At 45.4% G+C, this 19,478-nt stretch overlaps 1 protein-coding gene across 1 annotated transcript; it reads right to left on the reverse strand.

Annotated features, from left to right (window-relative positions):
- Positions 1-17,685: 17,685 nt before the first annotated feature.
- On the reverse strand, positions 17,686-18,991 carry LOC140065951 (uncharacterized). The gene is made up of 2 exons (XM_072113512.1): positions 18,666-18,991; positions 17,686-18,586 (listed from the first exon to the last, which is right to left on the reverse strand). Exons 1-2 carry the CDS (start codon positions 18,989-18,991, stop codon positions 17,686-17,688), a joined length of 1,227 nt encoding a protein of 408 aa, XP_071969613.1.
- Between the last annotated feature and the right edge of the window lie 487 nt (positions 18,992-19,478).

Consider the following 19,478-nt stretch of genomic DNA (forward strand, 5'->3'; position numbering starts at 1 on the left):
CTGTTGCACTCGGAGCAAGAAATACTAGTGCTGCAATCTCTGGCTAAGTGAGATGTAGATGCACAACACCTATAACATATGTCATTCTCTTTGAGGAAAGTTCTGTGGTCCTTAAGAGATTTGTTCCTGAAACTTCTACACTTCTGCAGTGAGTGAGGCTTTTTATGTAAGGGGCACTCAGTGTTTGGGTCTTTTGTTAGTGTCCCACTGGTTTCTGGTATACTGTCAGTCTTATATGATAAATCGGCAGGAGATAAATTTGTTTTGTGTGCGGTGATAGGTGTGCCTCTGGGGTTACGAATAACAAAAGCTTTTATTGATAGTTAGAATGAGTTAATGCAGCAAGTCAATATTTGCAGTGTTCTTCTTCTTCTTCAGGACCTCCCTGGCATGCTCTCAATCAACTTCTGGACCAAATCCGGCTGATAGCAGCCCAATTCTTGCACAATCAATGCTTGCATTTTGTCACAATTTGTTGGTTTTTGTTTGTACGCCCGTCTCTTGATGATTGACCACAAGGTCTCAATGGGATTAAGAACTGGGGAGTTTCCAGGCCATGGACCCAAAGGGGGATATTTATCATACGCTGGCGCTCGTGCGCCAGCATATGATCGCCCCGCCGCTGCAAATTCGCAACCCGATAAATATGCCCCAAAATCTCTATGTTTTGTTCTCTAAGCCATTTAGTTATCACCTTTGCTTTATGGCAAGGTGCTCCATCATGCTGGAAAAGGCATTGTTGATCACCAAACTGCTCTTGGACGGTTGGGAGAAATTGCTCTTGGAGGACATTCTGGTACCATTCTTTATTTTTAGGCAAGACTGTGAGAGAGGCGATTCCCTTGGCGGAGAAGCAACCCCACACATGAATGGTTGGAGGATGCTTTACAGTTGGCATGAGACAAGAGTGGTGGTATCGATCACCTTGTCTTCTCCGAACAAGCTGTTTTCCAGATGTTCCAAACAATCGGAAAGGGGATTCATCAGAGAAAATGACTTTACCCCAGTCCTCACCGGTCCACTTCCTGTACCTTTTGCAGAATATCATTCTGTCCCTGATGTTTTTTTCTGGAGAGAAGTGGCTTCTATGCTGCCCTCCTTGACACCAGGCCTTGCTCCAAGAGTCTGTGCCTCACAGTGCGTGCAGATGCACTCACACCTGCCTGCTGCCATTCCTGAGCAAGCTCTGCACTGCTGATAGCCCGATCCCGAAGCTGAAACTCTTTTCAGAGACGGTCCTGGCGCTTGCTGGTCCTTCTTGGGCACCCTGGAGCCTTTTTGGCAACAATGGAACCTCTCTCCTTGAATTTATTGATGATGCGATAGATTGTTGACTGAGGTGCAATCTTTCAAGCTGCGATATTCTTCCCTGTTAGGCCAGTTTTGTGCAGTGCAATGATGACTGCATGTGTTTCTTTAGAGATAACCATGGTTAACAGAAGAAAAACAATGATGTCAAGCACCAGCCTCCTTTTAGTGGTGTGTTTCTTACTTAATCATGATAGATTGATCTCCAGCCTTGTCCTCATCAACACCCAAACCTGTGTTAATGGAGCAATCACTGAAACTATGTTAGCTGCTCCTTTTAAGGCAGGCCTGCAATGAAGTTGAAATTTGTTTTTGGGGGAAAAAGTTAATTTTCTAGGCAAATATTGACTTTGTAATTAATTGCTGTTACACTGATCACTCTTTATAACATTCTGGAGTATATGCAAATTGCCATTATAAAACCTAATGCAGTAGACCTGATATTAGACACCTAGCTGTTAGGTATCCTCCTCAGTCCATGCAATTCAGCAATATTAGTGCCCAAACATATCAGTCTGTCACAGGTTAAAAATAAAACTTATCTAGGAACAGTGATAGTGAAGCATTCAATACATTTTATTGTAGTGGAGGGGCAGTTGTTTATCATGGTTTTTGGCAATTTTTTTTAATTTGTAATCAATAAAGTTATGTGTTAACCACTAATACTCCTGCTCTATCTAACAGTGAACTATAGACATGGAGGCTCTTGCACTGGCTCTTGCTATATACATGGGGCTGCTGGCTATATACAATGGGGCAGTCACTGGCTTTATGCAAGGGGACTGTTTTATACTATATAACAGTGATGGCGAACCTTTTAGAGAGCAAGTGACCAAACTACAACAAAAACACGCTTATTTATTTCTAAGTGCCAACATGGCAATTTACACAAAAACTTATTGCTTACTGCTTTGTCAAATCTTTCAATCACATGAGGACATCAATACAGCAGAAAGAGGAGAAATTAAGATTATTATTGTAGCTTCCCTCCAGGGTCCACTGTAGAGGAAGAATTGCAGGGCCCATGGCAGGAGTCCACATCTTCTCAGTCGCAGGCAGCCAAGGATGTGTTGCTTTAAAATAGTAGTGAGTGCACAATGTCCTTTGTGGTCTTGGACTGCAGAAGGAGGCTATGGGTCCTTTCTTATAAACTCTATGCTGAGGGTGCCTGTAGACCTGGGTGCCCACAGAGAGGATTCTGAGTGCCACCTCTGGCACCCGTACCATAGGTTCACCACCACTGCTATATAATATATACTATATATTATACACTATACTATATATGCTCCTGCGACTTCAGGTCGCAGCGCACCCGTGCCCCTTGCTGTGGCGGCCGCCCTTCCCGACCTCGCTTACCTCTCCACTTTCCTGCTCCCATCCTGGCTTCTCAGCATCCCTGTTCCCTCGGCCGCGCACTCCGCACTCACCACTGATAAGCGATGGGCACTTGCCTGGATTCCTTAAAAGTCGGCTTCTTCCAGCTTCCCCCACCAGACCTTTGCACTATATGCCTCTGAGAAAACTCTTTCCTGTGACTTGGTCCCATGTATTGAGCTTCCATTGTGACCCCGGACCTGTTCCTGATTCTGCTCCTCCACTACAAGCCCTGACCTCCTGCTCCGCCCCAGACCCTGAACCATTGCCGCCTGCCTTGACCATCTGCCTATCCCCGACCAGATTGCCTGCCGACTTTGTACCTCGACCATGGCTATATAAATATAGCATTATTATACATATAGCATTATTTCATAGGCTCTTTATTCACACAGGCACTACCACTTAATTGTATATTATGCATTGATGTAAATTTTCTTGTACTTTGTACACTTATATTGTCTTTGTACATCTATCAAAACAAAGAAAAAGATGGATGCGTACAGGGAATCACATAACCAAAAAATCAATTTATTGATACAAACAAAAATAATAACAAGACAGCAAATATAAAAACACTTAAAACATACACCCAGTGGGTGTATACATTTCCTTTTGTGTAGTCTTTGTACATCTATAATGCACTTTGTATTCATTGTATGGGGGTCGAACGGCCAGGCAGCGCTGTTTCCTATGGATAACAGAATGAGGAGCAGCGCTCCGGGTGAGCACACGTCTATGTTAATGTAGCATTATATTATCTTTGTATATTTATCGTGCACTTTGTATTCATTGCATGGGGGTGGAACTACAGTTATGTGCGTTCCCGTTGATCATGTTATTTTCCTCCCATTAATCATGGGATTTCCCTCTCATTGATCATGGGATTTCCCTCCAAATGATCATGTGATCACTCCATTTTGCATATTTATATGCACATGCACTCACATATATTTATCTTGAAAAAGGCTCACATAATAGAGCCAAAATGTTGTGATCAAGATGATGGAATCTTTTCTCACCTTTTCTCATCACAACTCTTGGTTTTCTGCCATTTCAGAGGAGGATCTGAAGCCTGACCCTTTTTGTGCATGCACCAAGCATTATGTGACTGTTTTTGAGAGTTGTGCTGCTTTAAATTTCCTTTTGTATCTATCTATCTATCTATCTATCTATCTATCTATCTATCTATCTATCTATCTATCTATCTATCTATCTATCTACAAAAAGTAAAGTTCAAGTCCGCACAGCTTTATGTAACCCCTAAGGAGGGGGGGTGCAAAGCCTGCCAAGGTCCTGGCTTGGTCCTTATGCAGAGGCTGTGGCCAGGGTCGGACTGGGGTGCCTGGGGCCCACCAGTGAAATTGATTTTGGGGGCCCACCTACTACTGCATATAAATATTCTGGGATGAGGGAATTTGTAAGCACTAGCGGGGGCAGTGATGCAGAGGATAAGCTAGGCCCTTTCTCCCACCTTTTCTGCTAGTGCTCGGCTCTTGGTTTGTGTACAGGGGCTGCAGTGGTGATATCACCTCAGGGCATTAATGCTAGGGATAGTATAAGAATTACCCCTGGTGTCCCGGGCTTCTGCTGGTGGCTGGGCTGTGGTTAGGGATAGTATAAGAGTTACCCCTGGTGTCCCGGGCTTCTGCTGGTGACTGGGCTGTGGTTAGGGATAGTATAAGAGTTACCCCTGGTGTCCCGGGCTTTCTGCTGGTGACTGGGCTGTGGTTAGGGATAGTATAAGAGTTACCCCTGGTTTCCCAGGCTTTCTGCTGGTCGCTGGGCTGTGGTTAGGGATAGTATAAGAGTTACCCCTGGTTTCCCGGGCTTTCTGCTGGTCGCTGGGCTGTGGTGAGGGATAGTATAAAAGTTACCCCTGGTTTCCAGGGCTTTCTGCTGGTGGCTGGGCAGTGGTTAGGGATAGTATAAGAGTTACCCCTGGTGTCCTGGGCTTCTGCTGGTGGCTGGGCTGCGGTTAGGGATAGTATAAGAGTTACCCCTGGTGTTCCGGGCTTTCTGCTGGTGACTGGGCTGTGGTTAGGGATAGTATAAGAGTTACCCCTGGTTTCCCGGGCTTTCTGCTGGTGACTGGGCTGTGGTTAGGGATAGTATAAGAGTTACCCCTGGTTTCCCGGGCTTTCTGCTGGTCGCTGGGCTGTGGTTAGGGATAGTATAAGAGTTACCCCTGGTTTCCAGGGCTTTCTGCTGGTGGCTGGGCAGTGGTTAGGGATAGTATAAGAGTTACCCCTGGTTTCCAGGGCTTTCTGCTGGTGGCTGGGCACTGGTTAGGGATAGTATAAGAGTTACCCCTGGTGTCCTGGGCTTCTGCTGGTGGCTGGGCTGTGGTTAGGGATAGTATAAGAGTTACCCCTGGTGTCCTGGGCTTCTGCTGGTGGCTGGGCTGTGGTTAGGGATAGTATAAGAGTTACCCCTGGTTTCCAGGGCTTCTGCTGGTGGCTGGGCTGTGGTTAGGGATAGTATAAGAGTTACCCCTGGTTTCCCGGGCTTTCTGCTGGTCGCTGGGCTGTGGTTAGGGATAGTATAAGAGTTACCCCTGGTTTCCCGGGCTTCTGCTGGTGGCTGGGCTGTGGTTAGGGATAGTATAAGAGTTACCCCTGGTGTCCCGGGCTTCTGCTGGTGGCTGGGCTGTGGTTAGGGATAGTATAAGAGTTACCCCTGGTTTCCAGGGCTTTCTGCTGGTGGCTGGGCTGTGGTTAGGGATAGTATAAGAGTTACCCCTGGTTTCCAGGGCTTCTCCTGGTGGCTGGGCACTGGTTAGGGATAGTATAAGAGTTACCCCTGGTGTCCTGGGCTTCTGCTGGTGGCTGGGCTGTGGTTAGGGATAGTATAAGAGTTACCCCTGGTTTCCAGGGCTTCTCCTGGTGGCTGGGCTGTGGTTAGGGATAGTATAAGAGTTACCCCTGGTTTCCAGGGCTTTCTGCTGGTGGCTGGGCTGTGGTTAGGGATGTAAGTGCTCGCACTGCACCAACCTTCCAATAAGGAAATGCTGAAAACCTTTATAAGAACTGATGACAATAACCCTACTCTGGCATCCCTGCACCACATAGACAAGTTATACCTGGCTCTCTGACCCTATAGATATAACAGTATATAAGCTGAGAGCAGTCTCACACTAGAAGGTAAGTCAGGGACTACAATACTGATCGGACACACTGCCATCCCCCCCTCCATATTTTATTAATGCCCCCCATGCAAACTGCTATCCCCCCTCCATATTTTATTAAGGCCCCCGCCCCATACATGCTGCCATTCCCTCCAGCATCTAAGGTTTGAGTGCGGTGCACGCACTCAGTGATAGTACCCAAGCGTCCGCTTCCGGCCGCATTGAGTACTACTGCAGCCTTTGGCAGGGCCCTCCAATACAGGGGTGAAGAATTTAAGCCTTTATGCTGCCCGAGGCGAGCCATAGAGAGACCACCCCCCCCCATATATGTAATATGTAGTACAAAATAATTACAGCGTAACGCCATGTAGTACAAAATGCATACAGTGTACCGCCATGTAGTACAAAATGCATACAGTGTACCGCCATGTAGTACAAAATATATACAGCGTACAGTAATCAGTGTATACAGCTCCCCCAGCAATCATTATATACAGCTCCCCCAGCAATCACTGTATACAGCTCCCCCAGTAATCACTGTATACAGCTCCCCCAGCAATCACTATATACAGCTCCCCCAGCAATCACTATATACAGCTCCCCCAGTAATCACTGTATACAGCTCCGCCAGTAATCACTGTATACAGCTCCCCCAGTAATCACTGTATACAGCTCCCCCAGCAACCACCGTATACAGCACCCCCAGTAATCAGTGTATACAGCTCCCCCAGCAATCAGTGTATACAGCTCCCCCAGCAATCACTGTATACAGCTCCCCCAGCAATCACTGTATACAGCTCCCCCAGCAATCACTGTATACAGCTCCCCCAGCAATCACCGTATACAGCTCCCCCAGCAATCACCGTATACAGCTCCCCCAGCAATCACTGTATACAGCTCCCCCAGCAATCACCGTGTACAGCTCCCCCAGCAATCACTATATACAGCTCCCCCAGCAATCACTATATACAGCTCCCCCAGCAATCACTGTATACAGCTCCCCCAGCAATCACTGTATACAGCTCCCCCAGCAATCACTGCATACAGCTCCCCCAGCAATCACCGTGTACAGCTCCCCCAGTAATCACTGTATACAGCTCCCCCAGCAATCACTATATACAGCCCCCCCAGCAATCACTATATACAGCTCCCCAGCAATCACTATATACAGCTCCCCCAGTAATCACTATATACAGCTCCCCCAGCAATCACTGTATACAGCTCCCCCAGCAATCACTATATACAGCCCCCCCAGCAATCACTATATACAGCTCCCCCAGCAATCACTGTATACAGCTCCCCCAGCAATCACCGTGTACAGCTCCCCCAGTAATCACTGTATACAGCTCCCCCAGCAATCACTATATACAGCCCCCCAGCAATCACTATATACAGCTCCCCAGCAATCACTATATACAGCTCCCCCAGCAATCACTATATACAGCTCCCCCAGCAATCACTGTATACAGCTCCCCCAGCAATCACCGTGTACAGCTCCCCCAGTAATCACTGTATACAGCTCCCCCAGCAATCACTATATACAGCTCCCCAGCAATCACTATATAGAGCTCCCCCAGCAATCACTGTATACAGCTCCCCCAGCAATCACTGTATACAGCTCCCCCAGCAATCACTGTATACAGCTCCCCCAGCAATCACTGTATACAGCTCCCCCAGCAATCAGTGTATACAGCTCCCCCAGCAATCAGTGTATACAGCTCCACCAGCAATCAGTGTATACAGCTCCCCCAGCAATCACTGTATACAGCTCCCCCAGCAATCACTGTATACAGCTCCCCCAGCAATCACTATATACAGCTCCCCCAGCAATCACTGTATACAGCTCCCCCAGCAATCACTGTATACAGCTCCCCCAGCAATCACTGTATACAGCTCCACCAGCAATCACTGTATACAGCTCCCCCAGCAATCACTATATACAGCTCCCCCAGCAATCACTGTATACAGCTCCCCCAGCAATCACTGTATACAGCTCCCCCAGCAATCACTGTATACAGCTCCACCAGCAATCACTGTATACAGCTCCCCCAGCAATCACTATATACAGCTCCCCCAGCAATCACTGTATACAGCTCCCCCAGCAATCACTGTATACAGCTCCCCCAGCAATCACCGTGTACAGCTCCCCCAGCAATCACTACATACAGCTCCCCCAGCAATCACTATATACAGCTCCCCCAGTAATCACTATATACAGCTCCCCCAGTAATCACTGTATACAGCTCCCCCAGCAATCACTATATACAGCTCCCCCAGCAATCACTATATACAGCTCCCCCAGTAATCACTATATACAGCTCCCCCAGTAATCACTATATACAGCTCCCCCAGCAATCACTGTATACAGCTCCCCCAGCAATCACTATATACAGCCCCCCCAGCAATCACTATATACAGCTCCCCAGCAATCACTATATACAGCTCCCCAGCAATCACTATATATAAATATACACACACATTACATATTACACCTATATATAAACCTATTTCATGTTATACCTGTATATACACACACATTACACCTATATCTACACCCTTTACATGGTATAGCTGCATATACACACATATATCACATGTAAAACCTGTATATACACATACATGACACCTATATATACACACCTAATACATGTTATACCATTATATATACACACATATAGAACACATTACACCTATATATACAGCTATTACATGTTATCAGTCTATATACAAGCACAGGACATGTTGTACACACATATATACACATGACAAAACACACATACACAGGGAAGACACATACATATACACATTACACTTACCTCATATCCAGCAGCAGGTCCAGGTCAGGCAGTGGATGGGGCTGTCTCCTCTGTGCAGCAGGCCAGGGCTGGTGGGCGGGGCTTCTCCTGTCAGCTCTGCCCGGGCTGCACCTCCAGGGAGACCAGCCACAGATTTGAATGTGGTGCTCCCGCGCTTCCTCCCCCTCGCTCCTCCTCCTGTTCGCTCCTCTGGCTGCTTCTGTGGTAGTGACACAGGAAGCGCTAACAAGGGCTTCCTGTGTCACAGCAGCGCCGCACAGGAGGTCCTGCGCGGTGCTGTAAGAAATAGTACTTGCGTCTGAATGATGCAAATACTATTGTTAGTAGTAGAGGAGCAGCCTCGATTAAAGGCCCATGCTACAGTGACAGGAGTCGGGGACCACCGGGGGATTCACCGGCCCCCCGGCGGGCCAGACCGACCCTGGCTGTGGCCTTCTGATCTTGGCATGTGCATTGCACTATTGCTGGGCATATTTCTGTCTGTGCCATCTGGCACCATGGCCAGGTTGGTGTGCTCAGTCTGTAGCAGGTCTTGATCTAACAGTCACTGGAATCCCATAGTTTCTCCAAGTATGGGGCCAGTCTGTTATCTCTCTGTAGACTTTGGTTGATGTTCATTTTCTGGGTGGTCTTCCTGTCACTGATATATTCCTCCTGGGCCTTGTTTATAAGTGCCATGATTTTTGGCATGATTGTGGTCTCTATGTATCTTGTTGGAGGCAGTTCGGAGGACCTTCCATAGAGCTTTGCACTCTTTGTCGTACCAGCTGTTCAGGTGTTTTCCTTTTGTCCTCTTGGGGTTCCTTACATGTGACTCCTTACATGGGACATTTCTGCTATTTTGTACAGCATATGGTTGAGGTCTTTCTTGGCTTGGTTTGCCTGTGGGTTCATCTGATACACAGTTGTGTAGAAGTTCTGGGGCTTTTCTTTGACTTCTGGGCTGTTTGGGGGTATCTTTATAATGGTGGGAGGCAGAAGAGGCTTGTCTGCTGAGGTTTTTGTGCAGATAATTTATTGTTAAACTTGATGAATAGAAGGAGCTGGTTGTAATCTAAGAGATGTGTTTGGGGTTGACTATGAAGCCACCAATGTTTGCAGAATTCATGGCACACTGCTGCCTACTTGAGAACTCATTGTGTACCTTCCTAAAGAGTCTCCCTTTCTAAGTTTATTTAGTATATGGAGGCTGAGGCCTAGGCTTATGTTAAGCAGTTTTCTGTTGCTCCTCTTTCTTTATGTGTGTATGGGGCTACTACAGCCGGTCTCTGCTCCCAAGATGTAGATAATTTCATCCACAGTTAGGAAGTCCTTCTTCCTTCCAGTTCTGCATTACAAGGAACCAGCTAAATTGACCTTATCAAACACTTCCATTATGTTACCAAGCAGTTGAATACCTCCCGGGTCGAGTTTCTTTCATGAGCTATATCAAGGAGGTAGAGAATCAACACTGAATTCAAGCCCCATTCACTGTAATTGATGGTCCTACATCTAGAGACATCACTAAACAGATCTTCTGAAGTCCGATGCATGATCTCAATCACAGAGGAGGAGGCATTCAGAGGTCCCTACCTTGACTGCAGTGTTTAACTCTCTGCCTCCGTGACGTTATGCAACCAATTTACATCTCACTTCAAAATTGATTTTCAGGATGATGTCACCACACTGGACCATGAAAGATACAAAAACTAGACACTGTTTGAAAATATACTGGTATTGGTTTTTAGACCAATGCTGATGACTGGTTCCATAGATTAGAACTTTGCCTGGAAATGAGAGACTTCCCTCTTTAGAACATCGACACAGTCTGGATTAAAATAGGGGGGCTCTGGTGGTGCTTCGTAAGCTGCACAGAGATAGAGGTCAGAATGAGAGCTGAGGATGGAGCGGCCTATTCTTATCCATATGTGCTAGTCTCTTCTCTTCACTGATGTCATCTGCCCAAAGAGCTTATGATTGTACCATTTTAATATTCCTCCTGATCTCCGGCCCTGCTTGGTGTTCTTATTTTTCAGGACAGAGACAGAGATTTCCCTGTATTAAAAGGGATTCATCCTCTGTTTTAGTCCATGTTTCTAGGATGACTTGTAAGTCTATATTATTTAGTCTTTTCTTGAAATCTGGGTATAGCTTTTTACATCCAACGGCCGTGGCTTTGAGGCCCTGAATGTTCCAGCTACTGATAACAAGGACATGGTTGTTGTGTCCATATACCTTGTAATAAGCTTTACTATTTAGAACAAAGTAGGTTTGAACTGGTTGGTTCTGTCCAGTCACATGAATATTTTGCAGGTGATCAGCAGGGTCTTTATCTCCTCTGTGTATCTGCTCTGTATATCCCTGTGTGAAGCAAGTGTTTTTCTCCATGGTTTATGCCTCTGGTGGTCTGGTTTTGGGTAGGGAGTTTTGTTTGTTTTTGTTTATGTCATATTTTTTGAGGTGTTTGTTGTCATATAGGTGGTCATGATTGATGAAGGGGTGTTGTGCCAGGGTGATGTGTGACATGATCCTGATTTTGGTGGCCAGCTGGGTGTTGATCCCCTTGGTGATGTGGTCAGGAATGTCCTATCTTCAGAGCAGGAATGAGGATTATTTTTCAGCCAGGAAACTTTTGCTGTGTGGTCTAAGCTATCCGGGCCAGGTATTCTGCTTATGCTGGTTCTGGAGGTTGTTGGTTCTGGTGTGGATAATGATGCATTTTGGTTAGAGAAATATGGTTTTTCCATGACAGCTGTTACCGATTGAATAGATGAGGAGTGGATCATATTGACCCCATTTTCTGGGAAGAGTCGCCTTGTGTTAAGATACTTCCCATTGTGGTCTATTATTAGGACTATATTAGGACTTTGTGGGTTCTTAGTGACCTGTTTCCTCATGGAAGGTATAGCAGCAGGTCGGCTCTTGACTAGGGTTTCTGATCTGTTGGTCTCTGGGGTGTTTTTTATTATCGGGTGTCAGATTTTGTTGGGGGGAATCTGATGTATAACAGTCCGGATGCTTTTAGTGGACATACATGTTTTAAAACCAAATAAATAAATGTATGTATATTGCAAATGAATTAAATTATATGTGCATGGTGCCTTTCTATAGAAATCTTTTATGTTTACTTCCAGTGGATAGAAATCGGACCATGATTACACAGGTGCACAACTCATTAGTATCACAGAGAGCTATCAGAGCTGTGTGTTATAGCAAGCTGCAGTTTTGTGTGACCATGGACAGGTTTATGTCCACAGAATGTAAATATTGACGCTTTCTATAGAATGTCAGCAAGCAGAGATCTAGAACAGTGTGATGAATTGATCAGAGCAGCGCTGGTTCAAGTTCAAGTTTGTATACCATAAAAAAAAGGATAAAAAAAGTTTAAAACATTATAATTTATAACTATGAGGCTGCATTCACACGACCGTTGAAAAACGCCCATATATATATTCGTCCAGAATACGCCAACATTCATTCCTATGGGAGATACGGTGATACAAAGAATTACCCTATTTGTCACCGTACCGTACCGTACCGCACCGTATGTGAGCCGTATAAAAAGATAGAGCATGTCCTATTTTTTCATGTTCTTGCGGCCGTATGCCCCATTGAAGTCTATGGGAACGTATAAAATACGGGTGTCATACGTTGTAGCCACCGTATGCTGCCGTTCATACGTTATTTATCTAGGAATACCAGGAACTATGGGAGGGGAGGACTTTCCTGGGAGTCAGAAGCAACATGGCTTATGTGCAGATGGAGAGGCTTCTGGCTCTGGTGCAAGCGCACCCTATCCTATGGGATAAGAGGATGGAAGGCTTCCATGACCGTGCCCTCAAGCACAAAAAGTGGGAGGAGATTACAGCAATAATATTGCTGGACGAATGGGCTACTAGCAGTACCCGGGAACGTGCATCTCTTGGTAAGTTAATTACCCTACCCTGCAGCCATGTGCATACCCCACCCCTGCGGATCCCTGAAGCCATGCGCATGACCTTCCCCTGCAGACATTTGTAATGCATAATCCCAGCCTCCATGTAGCCTGTATCACCCCTGCAGCCATGTAGCCTGTATCACCCCTGCAGCCATGTGGCCTGTATCACCCCTGCAGCCATGTGCCCTGTATCACCCCTGCAGCCATCAGGCCTGTATCACCCCTGCAGCCATGTGGCCTGTATCACCCCTGCAGTCATGTGGCCTGTATCACCCCTGCAGTCATGTGGCCTGTATCACCCCTGCAGCCATCAGGCCTGTATCACCCCTGCAGCCATGTGGCCTGTATCACCCCTGCAGCCATCAGGCCTCTATCACCCCTGCAGCCATGTGGCCTGTATCACCCCTGCAGCCATGTGGCCTGTATCACCCCTGCAGCCATCAGGCCTGTATCACCCCTGCAGCCATGTGCCCTGTATCACCCCTGCAGCCATGTGCCCTGTATCACCCCTGCAGCCATGTGGCCTGTATCACCCCTGCAGCCATGTGCCCTGTATCACCCCTGCAGCCATCATGCCTGTATCACCCCTGCAGTCATGTGCCCTGTATCACCCCTGCAGCCATCAGGCCTCTATTACCCCTGCAGCCATGTGCAGGGCCGGCGCTATGGGTAGGCAAAGGTGGCAATTGCCCAGGGCACCTGGGAGAAAGGGGAGAATCTCTTCTTTCAAATGAAACTTGAATTTTGTTTCTAGGTGCCATGGATCCAGAGATATTCAGGTTTAAAGTGAGAATATCAGGTACCATTTTTATATATAAAAATCACTCCCAACGGCAGTTTAACAGTTAATATCTACGTTTTCCTACAATTTAGAAACAGAAATTTAGATTCATATAAAAGAGGAGACTCTCTCCTTTCATAGAAAAAAAGAAGTAAGGTTCTATGTGTCACAGAGCCAGAGATACAGCCCCCTGAAATTAACCCCCCCCCCCAATCCAGATTCTTAGCCATCAGGCTTCAGGGAACATTTGCTGCACACAGGAGCTGCTGCACCTCACAGATAATGGAAATATTCACTTTATATGTTACTACATTCTGAGAAGGGATAATATCAACTAATATTCATGTTTTTAACCCTTCTCTATGCAGAACTATCTAAGAACACACTTTGGGCCACATGTATCAATCGTTTTTTTCTGTTGTTTTTGCGCCTTTTCATACAGGTGCACTGTTTTTGTGCCATTTTTGCGACTAAATGCCAAACTAGCTGCGCAGCAAAAATAACCAGCTTTCCCTCATTTATCCAAGCAATGCAGCGCCTAATGATATTCATCACTTGCGACTTTTCATTTAGGCGCAAAAACACTCCAGCCCGAAGGTGGCGTTAACTGAGAAGAAAGCTCTGAGCCCCTTTGCAGAACAGATCATTTCTAGCAGAAAAACTCATCCAGACACTGCAGACACTAGAACAGATCATACAGACATGAGATACTCTGCAGACAGGAGCTGCAGACTCTATTTACAGTTCATCACCTTCTATTTACAAAACATTCTGCAGAATCCTGAGCTCAGAGCAAGAGAGAAGAGAACGTTACAGAATGTTGCACATAGTACTGACAAGTGTTCCCCATGTAATTCTGCACAGTATCACCAGTGTCTGAGGGGGATACTGTGCAGAATTCCAGGGGTGCAGCAGGAGACCAGCACTGGGGGATCCCTTCCAGGAGAAGCTACTGCTGAGGAGGTCACTGGGTGCTGGGTGTCACACACCTGGGTGCTGCTGTGATTGTTATCTTCATTCTGGGCTGTGGGAGAAGCAGAGAGGAGCTTGTAGCAGGATCACATGTAAGTGCCCGAATCTAACATTGCGCCTAAACTGTGTTAAAGTAAAGTGATTAATAAGAGGCAGGAAGTTAACTTATCACAGATGGTTGTAGCTTGTGATAATTCTGGAAAACAGTGCGCCAGAATTTAGGCGCAACTACTACACTTAGGCGCACAAAAGTGATAAATGTGGCCCTTTCTCTCTTATTCCCTTTTATTTTGTGATAGTTATTTTTTGTTGGGAAAATTGACTGATACGATGAACATTCAATCCTCTTCAACTAATGTGACTACACCGCGACCAGAACATGTCCGAAAAGTTATATGTAACACCAAAAGCACACACATGTCCTGGAATAAAGTTTTTATTTCCCATCATCCTCCATTATTTACACCTATGTTATGACGTTCTCACTCTCGTTCTTATGAAGTGCGGAGCGTTCTGTTATTGTGCAGCTAATACAATGGCGCACATCTAAAAGTGACTTTTATTATCTCATTAGAGAGGTTTATGGATATATAGTTATTTATTTGGGTTACCATTGTCTAAGGAACAGACAATGATACGTCCGTGTGAATTTTCTGCAGTTCCCTTTGCTGCATATTTTGGTGAATATATTGGTGTGGGGTATGTATGCTCTCCTCACATCTTACTGTTTTAGGAAAGTAGATTTTCTTTATATAAGTATTCTGGATTTGTACATATTTTAGAGGAAATTTTGAATGTTAATTGCCAAATGCATCGCCTGGTTGTCTGCTTTCAAAATTATATAGGTTTTATGGCGCCTTTTACTTTTTATTCTGTTTTATTGATATATTTTGCAGGTTGTGACTGTCTAAAAATGTCTAGCTGAAAAGCAGATATCTAGTTATTACAGTTTTATTGATATTATGTGGATTTATTTATGTGAACATATCAATAGGGCACATTTGTGAACTGTATACATGTCCATCTATTACATTTAGGAGAAGTGAAGGAAAACATTTTCTTTTTGGATCAAATTTTTTGCCATCAAAGTCAAATTTTAAGTATTTTTAATAAAATGTTTCAATTTGAATCAAAATTGCATGAAGGCGCCTATGTCTATAAAATCTTTGATACAATTTTGAAAATGGGGCAAGTGTCTGCTTTCACAAAATATCGGTCCCTCTCCCCAATGGGCCTCAGTCTAATCAACCTACCAGTAATTTTTGGAGTGTGGGAGGAAACCGGAGGAAACCCACACAGAGAGAACATACAAAATCTTTGCACATATTGACCAGCGCTGCAAGGCTGTAGTGCTAATCACGGAGCCACCATGCTGCCCATATCATGCTTCCTATCATTTATCTATCTCCTATAAAATTCTCCCATATTACAGTTTGTTTTCCCATACTAAAGGAACCTCTTGCTGACTGTGACTGGTCATAAATAGTTTTATTTTGGGGCCCCACTTTTAGTTTTGCCCAGGGCCCCACTTTGTCTAGAACCGGCCCTGGCCATGTGGCCTGTATCACCCCGGCAGCCATGTGCCCTGTATCACCCCTGCAGCCATCAGGCCTGTATCAGCCCTGCAGCCATGTGCCCTGTATCACCCCTGCAGCCATGTGCCCTGTATCACCCCTGCAGCCATGTGCCCTGTATCACCCCTGCAGCCATGTGCCCTGTATCACCCCTGCAGCCATGTGCCCTGTATCACCCCTGCAGCCATGTGCCCTGTATCACCCCTGCAGCCATGTGCCCTGTATCACCCCTGCAGCCATCAGGCCTGTACCTTCTTATTACTATTCTGTATGATTGCTTGAAACGGCAAATTAAAAAACTTTTTTTTTATAGTAAAAAAGGTCTCCACACGCTGGGTCTCAGCAAGAGAATAGTAGTATAGTAATAGCAGTATAAGAGGGAAAAATCGGAGAAAGGGGGCGAAGTGGCAGTGGGACACTGCACAAGAAACCTTACCTCTACACAGGTTTCTTGCGTTTTTTGGATGTGGTGATGGACGTTGGAGAGTAAGTTATCAAAATATATTTTTACTTTAAAGCATTATTAATAAAAGAATTGTAAGTTCTTGTGTCCTCAGAATTGTCGTTGCATCAATGCACTATAGAAGGAGGCAGCTGGCATCGTCAAGTCTCAGTATTGCTGCAGAGACGGAGGTCCTGGATCAGTTGAGGAGGAGGCGCGAAGAATCGGCGGAGGATATCTTCATGCGCTCCATGGTGCAAGACCTAAAAGGAGTGCATGAGGATGACAACATGAATTGCAGGGTAGCCATGATGGCTGTCCTGCAAATTTTTAAAAAAGGCACACCGAAGGACAAGTCCGAGGTGGCTCTTTTTTTGGAGAGACGGCGTCAGCATGTGGGTGGACTGCTACCTCCAAGCCCACCTCCATCCACCAGATACCCTGCCATGGCCCCTGTGTTCCATGGCCCCTACGAAGGCTCTTCAGCCATGGCTTCTCATGGCCATGCAACAGAAGGTCCATATACCAGAGAGCTGTATGAGCTATAAATACAGCATTTTGAATTGTATATAGTGTTAATATTTGTTTATAAATTCGTTTAAAAAAAAATTACAAGTCTTCTTTCATTATTCTTTACTCCATCCACTACCATCCTGTATATGCATGCAAAATAGACAGATGGCCGCAGGGATCAAACAGCAAAGTAGCCTTGCATCCTTCTGGCTCTTTTTTGTTCACTCAGACGTACTTTTAAAGGTTTTTTTTTTGAAAGGCAAATCACCATCAAATCAAGCATGGATAAACCAGGTACACTTGCTCATAGATACGAGCACCTTGAATGTGGTAATCTTCTTATATTTGTTATAATACCTCCATCTCACTCACACCTCCTTTACTTGCTCCTTTAATTACTCCTTTTTAAAATTTGCAAATGTGCTTGAGGAACTCCAAGCTCCATTAGCGACTATGATACCTGGAGCCCCACATGTACATTTGAATTATATCCTAAATCTTTGGACCAAAGAAGCTAAAAGAACAGCAGATACGGCCACATTTTTAAAACATTTTTGAAGATTATTACATCCAAATTCAAATGCACACATAACCATCCAACCACATTGCTAATGTCTTTGAAAAAAAAAACACATGACGAAGTATTGTGTATATAATTTTATTAAAAATAAAAAAGGATGGATAGTTTACTCCTTTGACTCATTTTCCAATGTCAGCCAAAAAGCAACTAAAATGGGTCAAAGAAGTAGTAAGCTCACAACCCGCGTCAAGGGGCCCCATCGCTTGCGAGTCCCTACACTAAACTACCAAAACAAAAAAGGTTCAAAATAAAAAACAAACACTAATCTAAAAATCCAGAGCCTCAACGTCCACTAATAGCATCCATCTGCCAGGGAACGACACCCTCCGAAGAAACAAAGTAGGAGGCAAACTGCTCACGAACAAACAGTCCAGCCACTCCGGGTCGTCCTTGGAGAGTGTTGTCCAGGGGGATAGACGCTGTTGGATGTTGTCCCTCCAGGTCACCATCTGAAGCACCATCGTGGATCCGAATGAAGTTGTGAAGAATAACGCAGGCTTGCACTACCTTCTTAACGTTGTCCGGGTCCATCTGAATTGAGCTGTGAAGAACCCGCCACTTGCTGCAAAGAATCCCGAAGGCACACTCCACATACCGTCTTGCTCGTGTGAGTCGATAGTTGAAAATGCGCCTCCGTTCATCCAAACCACGCCGCGGGAATGGCCGCAGCACATGACGAGAAAGTCCAAAGCCTTCATCAGCGACGATCACAAATGGTGCAGGAGGTCCAGTAGATCCAGGTAGACATCTCGGCTCGGGCAGGGTCAGCTGGTTGGAGCGAAGTCGTTCACCCATTCTGGAAGCCCTGAAGACCACTGCATCCGCAGAACTTCCATAGGCCCCAATATCAACAATTATAAACTTGTAGTCACTGTCAGCCAAAGCCAACAAAACCACAGAAAAATATTGTTTAAAATTGAAGAATTGGGACCCTGAGTGAGCCGGCTTCTTCACACGTATGTGTTTCCCATCCAGTGCCCCGATGCAATTTGGAAACTGTGCTGAGTCCAGGAAACCATCAGAAATCCGGATCCAGTCTTCAGCAGTTGGCACAGGCATGACCGCAGGTCTTAGTCGCTTCCATATCACTTCGCAGGTCGATCTCACGATCATTGAAATGGTGGAAACGCCCAGCAGGAACTCATAATGCAGCGAAGCAAACGAGTTCCCAGTGGCAAGAAACCTAAAAAAAAAATACATTTAATATTTAAAGAGACTGTCCAATTTGAAATAATGAAATGTATATAATTGAAAAAACTTACCGCAGTGTCACGATGAGCCGTTCCTCTGGTGTCACAGATCGCCTCATGTTGGTATCCTGCAAACAGAGCCCCGATCGCAGGTCCGCCAAAAGACGATCAAATGAAGTCACAGTCATCCGAACGTAGTTGTGAAACTTGTCCGGATGCTGGCGCAGGTCAGCGTACAAGTTCATGAAGTGACCCCTCCTAGGCCGCTCAGCAACAATGGGATGAACCCAAAATCGCCTAGTCGAGTGCCGCTCCTCCTCACGCATTGCAGAACACCTTCGGAGAAAGCGCAGTACAACCCAGTCCAGGAGCAGATCGTCTGTGGGATTGTACGCCATCGCAAAAGACAAGAAGTGCCAGAAACCAGAAGCAGCAATGGAGACTAAACCTCGCTCTCAGAAAAGACAAAATGGAGTCTGGGCCGGTCAGGTGACCAAATTTGGGGATGGGCAAGCTTTTGTCATAATTTGTCATTATTTGCTGGCCCACCATATTTTGTACGGACACGGTACAGATACGGTGCAATACGTGCGCATACGGGTAAAAACGGCACGTATATACGGCACAATACGCCAGAAATATACAGAATGTGAAAATGTATAAGATCGTGTGAATGCAGCCTTAAATAAGCCCCTAAAAAGTCACTTTCCCATACAAACACTTAAAGTATAAAAAACACAAATACACAAAAAAAACCCCACATATTTGTTATTGCTGCGTCTGTAACAATCAAATACAAATAAACAAATACAATCTTTATTGGACCTGCGCTGTTAACGCTATGAAAATAAAACTTGAAAAATCTTCCAAAAAAGATATTTTTTT

Source organism: Engystomops pustulosus, chromosome 6 (genome assembly GCF_040894005.1).
Source record: "Engystomops pustulosus chromosome 6, aEngPut4.maternal, whole genome shotgun sequence".
Taxonomy (NCBI): domain Eukaryota; kingdom Metazoa; phylum Chordata; class Amphibia; order Anura; family Leptodactylidae; genus Engystomops; species Engystomops pustulosus.

What these genes read in the sequence shown, in the direction of transcription:
- LOC140065951 (XM_072113512.1), bottom strand. Translation starts at nt 18,991, where the DNA reads ATGGCGTACAATCCCACAGACGATCTGCTCCTGGACTGGGTTGTACTG. An exon ending in CGGCTCATCGTGACACTGCG is followed by an intron (nt 18,587 to 18,665) that starts GTAAGTTTTTTC and finishes TTTTTTTTTTAG; the next exon opens with GTTTCTTGCCACTGGGAACT.